This window comes from Orbicella franksi, chromosome 4 (genome assembly GCF_964199315.1).
Source record: "Orbicella franksi chromosome 4, jaOrbFran1.1, whole genome shotgun sequence".
Taxonomy (NCBI): domain Eukaryota; kingdom Metazoa; phylum Cnidaria; class Anthozoa; order Scleractinia; family Merulinidae; genus Orbicella; species Orbicella franksi.
Window position 1 is genome coordinate 22,594,725 of NC_138148.1, and position 13,834 is coordinate 22,608,558.

Below are 13,834 nucleotides of genomic sequence, written 5' to 3' on the forward strand. Positions count from 1 at the left end.
TCGAGAAAGGCGATCTTGTTGTTGTTCTTGATCTCCATGGTGAAACGGATTGATGGTTGTTGACTGTTCAGGTGTTGCAGGAGACATCAACTCTATCCTGATCCAGGATGGTGAAAGTATCATCTACGTAGCGTTTCCAGATCTTAGGCTTGCAAGGTGCGGACTCTATTGCTTGTTCTTCAAATATCTCCATGTCGAGATTAGCAATAACCGCGGATATAGGGCTCCCCATAGCTGCGCCATCTCGTTCGTAAATTGATCCATTGTACGGTAAGTACGTAGATCTTAATACGAAATCCGAGGTCCGCGATTTGAACTGGTGTAAGTGTCGTGCGGTCAGCCTAACAACATCAACAGGGATAGTGGAATTGAAATTCCTGAAGCATGGATACCCATGATCAAGAAACACAACAACAGGAGAACGGTACAACAGCGGACCACTGAGGGAACAGCTACTCGCTGGAACAATGGAACAGTAGGAGGATCGAAATGCACCAATCACAGCCAACCTTTGTGATATAAATGATACCGTGCAATCAGTCGACCTTATCGCCTGAAGAAGACTAGCAGTAAGCAGTCGAAACGTCGCGATCGACATCTCAAATGACTACATCATGAGACAAGCGATAATACACTTTATTATGGTTTTGTACACACAACTTCCAGCCCTAAGTACCTTCAGGCCAATGGACAAGCAGAGCGAGGAGTAAAAACCATTGAAAGCACAAGATTCATGCAAGGCTCTGCTGAACTACAGGAACACACTATTAGAAAGAATAGGCTTATCGCCTGCACAATTGTTCATGGGCTGCAGATTGAAAACATCTTTACCAACACACGCAGACCTTGTAAAGACACATGGAGCCCAAGAAGTCAGGGAACACTTTCAGAAAAGAAAGCTGAAAGAGAAAGTTGATTATGATAAACACAGTGGTACCTTCCACCCCTCAACAATGGTGAAAAGGTCACGTTACAGCATGGAAACAATTTGGTGCCAGCCACAGTGATCAGTAAGCACCACACACCCAGATCATACACTGTTCAAATACCAGACGGTCAGAAGTATCAGAGAAACCGCAGACACCTGAACAAATGTCAAGCATCCTAAGACATACCAACAGCGTCTGTGCATGATTAACCTAAGGCATCACCAAACACCCACACTTCTAAAGTCAGTAAAGCACCTGTTCCTACTACAGAAGCATCACCTCCACAAGTGCAGAAACCTACAGTGTGTGCTCGTTCTGGACTATTGGTCAAGGAGCCTGCTTACCTTAAGGACTATGAACACTAGTTAAGGTATCAGTAAGGGGAAAATTTGCAATTTTGCATAATTTTACTTTTTTAAGCGGTTGGATAAATCTTAAAGTTTAAGATAAAAAAACTCCACAAAAAAATCTTATATTTGCCGCTAGTTATTGCACGAGAAAGATTGTTTTGCATATTAATTACTTAATTGAGAGTTGACAAGTTCTGTCAAATGAATTAATTATCGAGGCAAGAAGTCACATGACATCAAGATCATGCTGAGTTGACACGCGATTCGTGCGCCATAATCAGTGGCGGATGTCTTCAAAGAAGACAGAGCGATCTTGCCTGTTTTCATTGGCTAAAGGAAGGCCAAAGAAGGCGAAAAACACTTTCAACAAAGAGTGGACCGCTAAATTAGCGGAAAGCAGCAAAGGGTTCATTTTACAGTCAAGAAAAATTGCTGGATGAACGCGACAACGATCGCAATCATGAAGCCAGCGAGCAAGCCGAAATGAGTGCAAGCTGCGCTAAAATACTGTTGCCAGAAACTGTCGAAGCAGAGGAGATTGATGAAGAGAAGTCGACGAAATTGAGAGGCAGAGCGATTGTACAAAATTAGAATCAGCAGTGCAACATTTTTTTTTCTTACCCAGCTATTGTCATTTCTTCCAGTATCTTTGCCTTTGCATCAACATCAGTCGATGTAGTCCTGTTTACGACATCCTCTCCAGCGTTTCCCTTTGTGCGCTTGCATTTTCTCAGGAACCTTCTACGGGCCTTTGGCATGTTAACAGTGACATGGTCATAATTTTGAAGATTAGTCAACCGATACGCAAAATTTCGAACGCTAATATGGTAAATCAAAAGATAATTTCACGTTTACTAACTTTGGAATTCTGACTTCACACATGAAAAAGCGGTTTATTCACTGGTGAATAATTTACTGTGCGCCGTCGCGGAAATTTGTACCTGTTCCATGTTAACTGTCACAGTCCTATTGTTATACAGAAAGTTGATTCCTCTGCGGTGTCTCCCTTGGTGTGATAATCTCATAACACTTGGATGCCGCCAAATTTTATTTTTTCTCTGTTTCTCGAAAGTAAAAAATAGGCGAGTTGTACGTGCATTTTGAGTTCCAGGTCGGCAGCCCCTGGACCAAATTGGCTGAAATTCGGAGAGAATGTTGTCAGAACGATCCCCGACAAAACGTGTCTGTGAATTCTGATTACTCTTTTTATTAAAAAGTTATGCCTTTTTTTCACGGGCAGTCCTATTTTTTTCCTTTTTCTAACTTTATCCTCTTGTAAAATAATAACAAACGCATGTGCCAAAAATCTGAGACACGGTTTTTGAGGTCAATGTGTGAAGAAACGGATGCCATGTTAATTGTTTTCTCCAACCTAAATTTAGCGGGCGTATACCTTGATTTATGGGTTCGTGAAGCTTTGTAAATATATTCACATTTTCGAAACACGGTAAATTTTTACCGTTTTAAACAGGTCGGTTCATAATCTGTAGTTATTAAGCTTCCAGTAAATATACGGTTTATATGGGTTTTTGTTAAAGCCACCAATGCTAGAGCGGACCGTGTGCGGATGGTCGAATGGGTTATACTGATACCTTAACCACATGAATCATGGACAGTGACTCTTTGTATGTTCATTGTTTCTTGGTGAGCCTTTGTGATTATTTGGCATAGACCAAGTTCAGATTCGCATCAAAAAAATGTATGTATGCATCATCATATATCACCTTATCCTCCACAGTTACACGAGCCTGTGGAAGCCAAGCTTGCCTTTACACACTTACAATGACCTGTGTGTGCAGTCCTGCAGTTGCAGCGGATGAGTTCGTAGCATGTGTCCTTCATCTGTGGCAGTGTCGTCCAGATTGGAGTTCAAAACTTGTCATTATGTTGCCATCCCCATTCAGAGGGGCTTGGAAGAACTGATTGTGTCATAAGAGTTTGGGCCCAAATGTGCCCACCTTGATACACTGAACACTTGGTGTGCTGTAGGAGTGCCCCTTGGTTCGGAGGAATTTTTTCCAGGGTCCTAAACTTCTTAGAGAAGAGTTCTTGTCTTGCTTCATTAACCTTTGTGATTACTTGTGCAGTTGTATGGAAAATGGCAAAACATTCAATCATTCCTCCCCACCCTTGTATTGCCAATCGACACATACACCACGACTTTGAGGCACAGTGGACACACATCTTTTCTTTTATATTGTGGTATCTAGGTTGCGGACTAGTGACCTATGCACCAGTATTGCTCATATCAGTCTATGAAGGGTTCAGAGATCGACATCTCCCCTCAGATAAGTAACCCTCTGCGGAAATAATTTCTATGGTTAAAAATAGCCATGTTCAGCATGAAAACACCACTATTATTTCGTAAAATCTCGGCATTTTTTGCATTGTACGATACCAAATTCAACATCAATGAATCAAAGCTGTAGAAAGAAGAAGCCGTATATGCCTACAGCAAACACAAAGCCATTGCCAGCATTTTTTATGAACAAATTAATCCAGCTAAATCCCTGAGGCAAGTCTCTTCAGTGAAACATACTAGTTTTCTAGTAGAAATACACTTAAGCACTGCCTAAGGCACCAAAATAAAATGTAAAAAAGAGATTGATTAGTAAGTCAACAAAAAAACTTTCAGTGTCCCTTGATGTTGACAGAAAATAGTTTTTCATTCAAACAAAGACGTTTTCACTCAACTAAAACTATTTTTCATTCACCCAAATGAAAAAAAATATATTCGCCAGCTTTACAAATTCGACTCTGTGCCTGTGTCAAAACTGACGTGGAGAAGCCAAATTGTTTTTCATTCCCCTTGTTTTTAATTTTACTTGCTTCTCTTCAAAATGAGTTTTTGTGGTCAGGCTAACTTAGGCAAGATGCTGTTCAATGTTCAAGGTGTCAAACATGACCTTTGAGGCTTCAGTGATTGAAAATGATAAGCGGCCAGTAAATAAAGGTTTTATTTACAGTATTTTACAGACAATGCTTTCAGGACTTTGAGAACTGACCACCTATAGGGGTTTGACTATGCCTTGGCTGTGTGTACAGACCTCACTGCCTTTGGTATGTACTCACAACCTCGATCAAGATTCTCCCATACAGACCTCCTGCTTGGTTAATACCCTAAGAGCTTAATATGTTCCAGCCGGCCTGTTAGTTAGAATTATCCGCCATGTTTTAGACAATTGCTGAGTAGTTTTCTCATGGGTTCAACAGTCCTCAGCAGTAAACTAAGAGCCAAGAAATAACCTGTGTGGACACATACACTGCTACATTATGAAGAACTTGAAATCACTTCTCTTTTGACCTTTCTCTCTATGATGATAAAGTTGCTAGAGGAATAGTGAGGAGTATGCTGAAGACCGATCTTTCTGGAAACAATTATTTTTGTCAGTGTCTTCCACAGTGAATGGAGATTATGGCTCTTTTACTTCAAACTCCAGTCATTTCTCCCTCCCTTAGGCATTTCACAGGCTTTGACATTTTGTTTTCATAAGGTTGCAAATGTTCCACTGTGGGGTAGCTGGTGCATTCAAACTCCCCACAGTGGAGCTGTGAGAAAACTGTAAATGCACCCCCATGGGATGGTGTCTAAAATATACTTTCTCATAAGTAATAGTATTATATGGCAAAATTGGCCACTAATATGACATAAAAAGGCGTCTTATTTGGTAGATAGCTTGTTATAGTTTGGTTATGATTTGATTATATCTCCTTCATCAACGATCATCTCAGAAGAAATGTACCTTCTTTCATAAATTGCAGGCCATTAAATTCTCTACCAAGACACTGAGCTATGTGCATTTACTTATTGGTTATAGTTTGCATGAGAAACCATAGGGTCAGCATAAACAAATATCAGCTGCATTCAAACAAGATGTGATGAAGATACATTGTGTACATGTATGATGTCACAAGACTGTACATAGAGAACCAGAGTTGAGGTGGCCTCTCTTGGCCGTTTGGCATAGTGTCCTGAAATGTTACATTCTTAGGGTTACTTGGTGTCAAGGTTCTTAGTCACTGCAGTTCCATGATTAACTTGTAATGATGTTCAAAGCTTAAACAAAACAACCTTTTGAACAGTTTTAATAAGCATTTAAATTTAATTTCAGAGCTCTGATGCTTACAGTATTATTCCAAACCATAAATAAATCAAACAATGGTTTGCAAAAGAAGAATCTTTTAGTGGGTTTTTCTTGTAAAATGAATACTGCCATCTGAACCTCTTAAAACAAACAGTTGATACTGTATGGCTGATTTGACATAGGAATTTCTTGAACTCTCAAATACTTGCTAAGGCAGAGAAATTAAGTGCTGTTGAAAGTCAAAAAAATTGAGGTCACCAGTACAATTGCTTAATCATCCCAGTATTTGACTATGGTGACATAGTGTGGGGTCATAAAAATAATGGCACGCTTATGGGTCTGCTGTGAGTTCCTCAAAACAAGGCAGCCAAGGTCCTGCTTAATTTACCACCAAGAAGTTCATCAACTGAAGCACTAGATCGTTTGGACCTAAAGACCCTCTCAAAGAGATGACACTTCCTTTGCTGTGTTATGATGCAAAAATATCTGTTGGGAAATCGATTTTAAATTTGATGTTAGACGCAATTATAGTAGTTTTCACTCTTATCAAACTTGGAGAAGCAATGATTTACACCTTCTTGGTGTGTGTACCTATAGGGGCAAGCAAACTTTCATTTTTCAAGCCTCTAAGGACTGAAACAACCTAGACAATGACATTAAAAACAGCAAATCATTGTCCTTTAAGGCAAAGCTTAAAACTTTGTAAATAGTGCCCTGTCTAATTGTTAAATTATCTTAAAATTAGTTTATTCATATTGTAATATCAATTTTTTTTTATCTCTTTTCTTGTTTTTAATTTTTATTATGATTTGAAGGGCCCGACCGAAAACCGCCAAGGCGAGTGGGCCCCCTGGAAAAATATTTTGATTATTATTGTTAGTTTGGAATGACCCCCAAGCTAGAAACTTTCAGTTCATAACCCCTCCCATCCAGATTTCCAGGATTGTCAACTCCCCTCCTGGAAGAATTTCCATCATGCCTTACATCAGGAGAGTGTGGATTACTTCTGAAATAAGTCAACACCCCCAAAATGGCTGGATTACAGCCAAAAAGAACAACAGGAAAGGTTTCAGTTGATGTCACCACTTTCTGTTACCACTCCCCTGTTCTGCTCTCACACTAATTTTCCACCCTTTTTCACCCCTACCATTATCACTCCACAGACAACCTGTACTGATTTAAGTTACTTTAATTTGCTTTACACATCCGTTATTTTGTTCCTTTCATATTTGTCAGTTTCTTTGTTTTTCAATCTTCAAATGGACAGCTGATACACTGTTAACATCATCACTTCTACATGTGTTGTGCGCTGTTTATTTAAGGACATAGTTGGGATGATAAGATGTTGCATCAGGTGGGAAGTTTGGTATAATTGTACCAGAAGCAAGTTTTTAATACTCTTTATTTCCTTTTCAATGTAGTGCTATCAGAAGCAGATTCCCCAAGGTTAATTCTCTGGTAAGGAAAATGTTTCTTTATCTTAACTAACTACTATAGTTCGACTGGAATGTTGTGGTAATTTCTTTCATTTTTAACAAGTGATAACTAGCATAGCATAGCTAGACTAAATTATAGCAGTTAGTTGGGGAAGAAATAATTCACTTGCTCAGTCCGTCAGTCAGTCAAAGGGTTATAAACAATTTTTGGGTGGTAATTCCACTGACCAGGGTATTTTGTGAGAGGACACAATGGCTACCAAAGCGATAACCTGATCTTTCACATTTGGAGTTGAACAACTGCTCCCAAATGGATGACTATTTAGTCTGCAAATTGGTTATAAAATTTGATCCATCAATAGCTTTGCCATCAGTTTTTACCCAAAACTTTTCCAAAAATTACCTGCGAGGGTTTCACACGAGATGTGTACTTCTTCCACGAAGAATTATTTCAAATTTCCATATCGTCTCATTTTTTTTTATAATTACTCTTATGTTTATTGCTTGCACATTTTTATTTCCTTTATAAAAGAAAACCATCCGTTAGTACATGTAGGTGGAAGGAAAAGAAAATAAAAAGCTGCTCTTAGCAGGACTTGAACTGCCAACCCTGCAATACAACTTCCAACTCCTAGACTGAAACGTAACCATTGCGCTACCATATCATTTTAACTTTTTATTAGGGAATACAGCTATTAATTCATCACAGTTTGGTTGAAACCGCTGATTGATGATTACCACGGGCTTAAGGAGGCTCCCTAGAGTTTTAAGACCACACACAAGCTGGGCACTAGTATAGCACAAGATTTTAAATCCATGCAACCTCCATGCAAAAATATAAACAAACATGGCTTCCCTGTTTTGTGACATTATCCAGATAATTCACAAAATTGCTGGAACCTCAAAATGCAAGTTTTTTGGGTTGCATGGGCCGCTGTTTTGGTAAAAGAGAAAGTGTTACAAGAGTTGCTAGTTTATTTTCGACAGAAAGTGTTGATTGTCAAAAGCATTAATTTTATCGTAAACATCACATAAAGTTCCGTACGTGTTCTCAGTGTTTGGATCAGTAAGTTTGGCTGCAGCTAACTCAAATGATAAAGAAGGAGGTGATTCACTGTCTTCATCACTTGTCAGTCAGAGCCTTTCTCGCTCTCGCTCTCGCTCTCGCTCTCGCTCTCCCTCTCCCTCTCATCCCAAAAAGCGTAGCGCAAACGGGCACTTCATGAAACCCGGGACAAAGGGAACTCCAAAAAATCTGGACCAAATGAGATGTAGATATTGAAAATACATGGCTAAAAGGAAACTGGAGTTAGAAAATTGTACTGACAAAAAGGAACCACCCTCTAAACAAGAAAGAAGGAGTACTCAGGTATGGGCACTTAAGAATTCTATATCACTACTCATAGATGCAATTATTGGAAGCAGCCATTTTTGTGCTATATAACAGGCTGCCACTGAAAGAGAAGCTATTCACTGTGGATCTCATTTCATTGACCTCGATGTATTTCAGGAAAGGTTCCAAAGCTGCACTCACTGCCAGTCAAGTAAATGTAATCCAACAATTCTTCCCTGAACTATCAGGAATGGACTTTTCTATTTGCTCCACAAAATGTATACCTACTTTCTTGTATGCCCTTTTGAATCGACACATTGTAAACCCAAAAATTGTTCACAATCAAACTCTGCTCATTTTTGCTAGACTGTTTACTAGTGAAAGAAAGTTGATAGTATTAAAGTACTGCATGCAGTGATTAAGACATGGCTGTGCAAAAATTTGAAATATTTTTTTATTCATTTACATTTTTTTAAAAATAGTGGTCTCTTTATTTTTCCTATTTTTGTTGGAAAACCCTCTAAAAGCACTTTTTTAAATACCATACTCGAGCAAATTACAAGATCAGTGATATAGCAACATGTAGGTCATTTTAAAAGAACATATACTTTTTCTGCCACAATACTTCAAATATCCTTAATATGCTTTATTTACACAAAGCTCTTTTCATTTCGGCAGAACAGCGGAATGGCAGAATCACAGAATGGCGGAAAATGACCCCAAATCCTAAAAGACAGAATCGTGGAACGGTGGAAGGGCTGAAAATCCCCCAAAATCCTATAAGACGGAATGACGGAAAATCCCCCGAAATCCTAAAAGACGAAATGACGTAAAATCATCAGAAGTCCCGGCATCACAATATAGAATGCAAGTAAGCAACATGTTCATGGTAAATTTCATATCTTGTCCCTCCAAAGCAAATTCGTGGAGATTTAAAAGCATATCTTGCAATAGAAACGAGCCTAAACACTGCATTAACACATGGCAAATTACAGAGGTGTCAAACTCTATGAAGCGACGTGCAGATAACAGCGGAAACCATGCAGACCTATGACCTATAAAAATTTGCCATATCACGATCTAACAGCTCAACTCTACTTAAAAGTCCTCCTCATTACACAACATGAAGTGCCCTTCATAAACACTAGTGAAGCGACAAAAAAGGTCAAGTGACCAAACAGAGAACGGCAAATGTACAAATGTCATGAACCGTAGAAGTCGTGTAGGCTAGTCAACCTCATTTTACACTGATATGCAATTCCCACTGAATTGAAATTTATTTCAAGGAGATTACTTGCTTTTTGAACAATACAGCGAATTCACAACTTTCTGTCTCTTAGGATTTGGGGTGATTTTGTGCCGATCTGTGGCTTTTAGGATTTACCTTGCTTTTTCTGCACAGTTTGACGGAGTGATGGCATGACAAAACCTTTCACATGGAAATTTTTGATTTTGTCACTTTGTTCAACTGTAATATGCAAAAGCTACACGAGAATTGGTAGTAGAAATCTAAAGGATATCAAATTGTTAACAACAACAAAAGAAATTATTATTTTACGCGGGGAGGGGGGTTTCACAAACCTGTGCCATATTGGGTGATTTTCCACCATCCGTCTTTTAGGAATTCGGGTGATTTTCTGTCATTCCGTCTTTTAGGATTTCGGGGGATTTTTCATCATTCCATCTTTAAGGATTTCAGGGGATTTTCCGCCATTCTGCGATTCTGTCTTTTAGGATTTGGGATCATTTCCCGCCACTCCGTGATTCCACCATTCCACTGTTCTGCTGTTCCACCATTCCACCATTCGTCATTCCGTCTTTTAGGGTCGCCCTTCATTTCACAATGTGACTGATGAAGTATGGCATTGTCTAGCCAGCACTTTTGTGATAAAATGTCCATTCTGTGGTAAAAACAACAAAGTCAAAACTTCTGGACAACACCAAAGTGGACATTGAGGTTGACCTGCTTTTGACATAAACATGCGAGAAGAAACGTTGGAAAAGACACTAAAATTCTCACAATAGAAGTTTACACATTTTTTTGTTGTGGGGACTGATTGAAATGCAGTGGTTACAGTACTCAGTCCCTAAATCTCTACCAAATGAAATCTCACAAAAATACCAAAATAGTATACCAATGTGAGAAGTTGGTAAGTTTTGTTTTCTAACTTGTCCTCAAAGATACATTTAGCCATCTTCACTTTTGTATGGAGTCTCCTCCTGCTGGAAGGGTTTGCAATAAGCAAAATCACTCTCGCATGAATGGTAATAATTATGATATTTTTTTGGGCTGATCATGAATACTTGCATAGGCTTCTAATAATAATTTTATTATTCATTTGCAATGTGATTTGTTCTTCTTCTCCACTGAGATTGTGGACTACAGGAGCTGTTATTGGGTTCCATTAATTAATTTTGCTATGATTAAATTATACCAAGAATTTTAAGTACGCTAAGAGTAAGTTATATTATGTACATGTATTTTGTCTGCACTACACAACCAAATGCACTCAAAGGTTATGAGGCATAGGTACATTTGTCAGAAGAGCCCAGCATATCCAACATATGTTTTCATTGACACATCAATTAAGATAATTTACAGCAAAATGGATAAACAATACATCAATATCCTCCATACACCAAACCAGACATGGGGATATAAGGCAATCATTTAAACAACAGATTGAAATAATTTATAAATTATAGATCACTATTTGTACAACAGTAGGGAACAAATTAACCTTATTGGATGTTGCGAATGGCAAGGCTGTCTGTAGAATGTCACAAATTTCTCAACCCTTCCTTTCTACAAAAATGCTAATCCTGCAACTTTGCTTAAGACCCAGTTTTCCATTTGGTGTTGGCAAAATATTAATTTATGCCATGTCCAATGCAGATTATCACAAAATTGATTTAAAAGCACGATAAATATCATTTTAAAGCCAAAAAAGCAATTATTTAAATAAACCACGAGTAGACTATCTCTAAGAAAAACTGATTAATTTAACAGGCACCTTAAATAATTAGTTAATATATGTGTTTCTTAATAGTGTAATACAGTGTATGTCACAATGTTGCAGCTATGATGTTGCAACACACAGGGTGGGTTGCAGAACTCAACTTCCAAGTCAGTTTATTCAATGAACTTGGTGCAGAAATTATAATCCCATCAAGTTGTCTGTAAATACAGAGAAACCAAACAAATCATTACAATCTTAAGTAATACATTATTGAACTCTTTTGCATGTATGTACGGTGTATCTTCCATTAACATTGGGGATTTCTCAGAAGCTGCATCCATGATAAATTAATTTGTTCCTGCATGCATTTGGTTACAGAACTTTTCACATATTAATATCTCTGTCATAATTATGGTGATCTCTGTGTTCTACAGCAATTAGTACACAAGAAAAATACACGCAGTAAGATATTGTTTACAATAAAAATCAATGCCTATAAGCAATCATAAGGACCTTAAATTTATATTTCCTCAAAAATATCTCACCAGGCCATGGTTGCTTTGAAAATCTTTGATGTTTTAATACAGGCTGCCCATGTGTAAACTGTTCATATTGTAATATTATGAAGGACACAAACAGAGTAAAACAAAATACACTTTACTCGAACTCTACACAATTACAACTGAACTTCAAGCTATAACAGAATACTAAATAAACTAAAGCACCGTGGGAACAGGTCCCTAGAGTCATGTGCTAATGCATATTATAACACATCTATTGACTGACAGGAACAGGCACATAATCATACTGTAGCTGCTACTTGAACACCACTGTTATTCATGTAAAAACATATCAATTATAATTTATTATAATCTTTGCACACCAACAGATGACATTCCTTTATTTTACATACAGTGTTAGTTGGCACCCCAACTTTGTCAGTGGCAGACTCTGTCCGAGATGCAAAGAACTGTTATGAACTTGGCAACTTGCTTTTGAGAGCAAATGCCATTTGCTTTAAACAAGAAACTGGAACATTGCAAGTTACAGTCCCAATCAAAGGGCCATCCAGGCTGCTTGGTTGTACATATAACTGTACAACTGCATATGAGTTCAGCTTCCAAAAGAAAATCAGAGTTTGTCAGGATAAATACTGATGTTCTTGCTTACTAAATCTGAATGTGCAGTTCCAGAAGATATTCGCACCCAACACCCATTCATGGCCAGGCTTTAGAAATTCCAAATTAACGTATCAGGAAGAGAGAGCTCTAATAGAGAAAAAACGTCCATGTGGGGTATGAATCTTTTCTTGAAGAAAACAATGTCTGAGAGATTATTAATTACAAAATAATGTTTAAGAAATATCTTACCTGGTAATTCCAACTTTCAGAAAATTTTGTAATCTAGATTGTCTGGCCATTTCATATATTTGACAAGTTGACACTGGGCATGTTTGTAAATTTGTGGGCTTCAACATCACATTACTATGTAGTAGCATTGGTCAACTAAAAGCAGCATAATTTGGTTAATTAATATACACTGTGCATTACTAGGTTGAAATATTGGTGTAGATCATTGCACACCAACAGATACAGAAACTATTGGCAGCTGAATCATAACAAGTGAAAAACCGTGCATGAGACATTTACATGTACACGTAACAGCCCTCCATCTCAGAACCATCACAGATATGATATGATATTTTTAAACTCTCTGAAATTTCAGATTTCTCAAGGTTAACATGCATGTACATCATTAAGGGCAACCCTAAAACACCGAGTCCAGAAACCGGAATCCAGAAGCGGAAACTAGAATCCAGAATCCAGATATTATGAATGATGATAGAAATAATTCACTTCAGCAATGTCTAATAAAGAAATATGGGGAAAAACTATTTTGCTGTTACTTATTTTCTTGGCTTTACTTCAGCCACAAACTGTAATTGCTAAAAAATTTTTCACTAGTTCTGAACAACCCTTAGCTATACATCTGGCCCGATTGTTCAAAAGCTGGATAAAGCTATCCATTGGGTAAATCCCTATCAAGTCAGGGTTAGTGATTTTTCGGGTGGATAGAGCTACTCATAGCCTGTGAGCGAGCTCTAGTATCTGTCTCTAGTGCCTGAGCAGGCTAAATAAGTTTCTAGTGTTTTTCTGCATTGGCATGTGAGCGAGTGCCTTCATGCAGCTTTGCCGCTTACGCCCCTGGCCCAAACACGAGAGCCTGCTCGTAGGCTACGTTACCCATCTTTTGTTCAACCTGGCCCTGGTGAGAGTGCAGTTCTTGTCTAGATCAAATTGTTCTGAGAAGACTGGTGAGTAGCACAGTAACAACATGCTATTGTAGTAGGTTTCTGGCAGTCTTTTAACAACGTGTGGTTTGACCTGTTAGCAAGCGAGAAGCAGACGGAAGTAAGTGTGCAACATTTCTATAAATTGTTTTAATATGATGGCCGCCAAGAATATGAAATGCTGATTTGTCACAGTATCAGTGTGGAAATAGTGTTGATCTGGAATTAGTTTTTTATCTGTTGGAAAAATCAAATTTTATATTAAAATGAGCTAAGTTAGCCTTTGGACTTTGAAAGTGGGGGGCGTGACCGTCAATGTACAGGGGGCTGCCACTGACAGACATCCTGTTCTCTATGACATTTTCTATCTTGTTCATTATCTACTAGACATAAAGGGTAAATTTATACCCGCGGTAAATTGCAGATAATTTATTAAACAAAATGGCAACAA

The 13,834-nt window shown here is 38.2% G+C and overlaps 1 protein-coding gene across 4 annotated transcripts in view; it reads left to right on the forward strand.

Moving 5' to 3' along the window:
* The window catches only part of LOC145484909 (nuclear RNA export factor 1-like), a 257,953-nt gene that overhangs the window by 109,835 nt on the left and 134,284 nt on the right, over positions 1-13,834 (forward strand). For all 4 annotated transcript variants that reach the window (XM_081463536.1, XM_081463537.1, XM_081463539.1 and 1 more), the window contains one exon: positions 6,786-6,822. In XM_081463536.1, the coding sequence (XP_081319662.1) occupies positions 6,786-6,822 (37 nt within the window). The remainder of the gene's footprint in view (positions 1-6,785; positions 6,823-13,834) is intronic.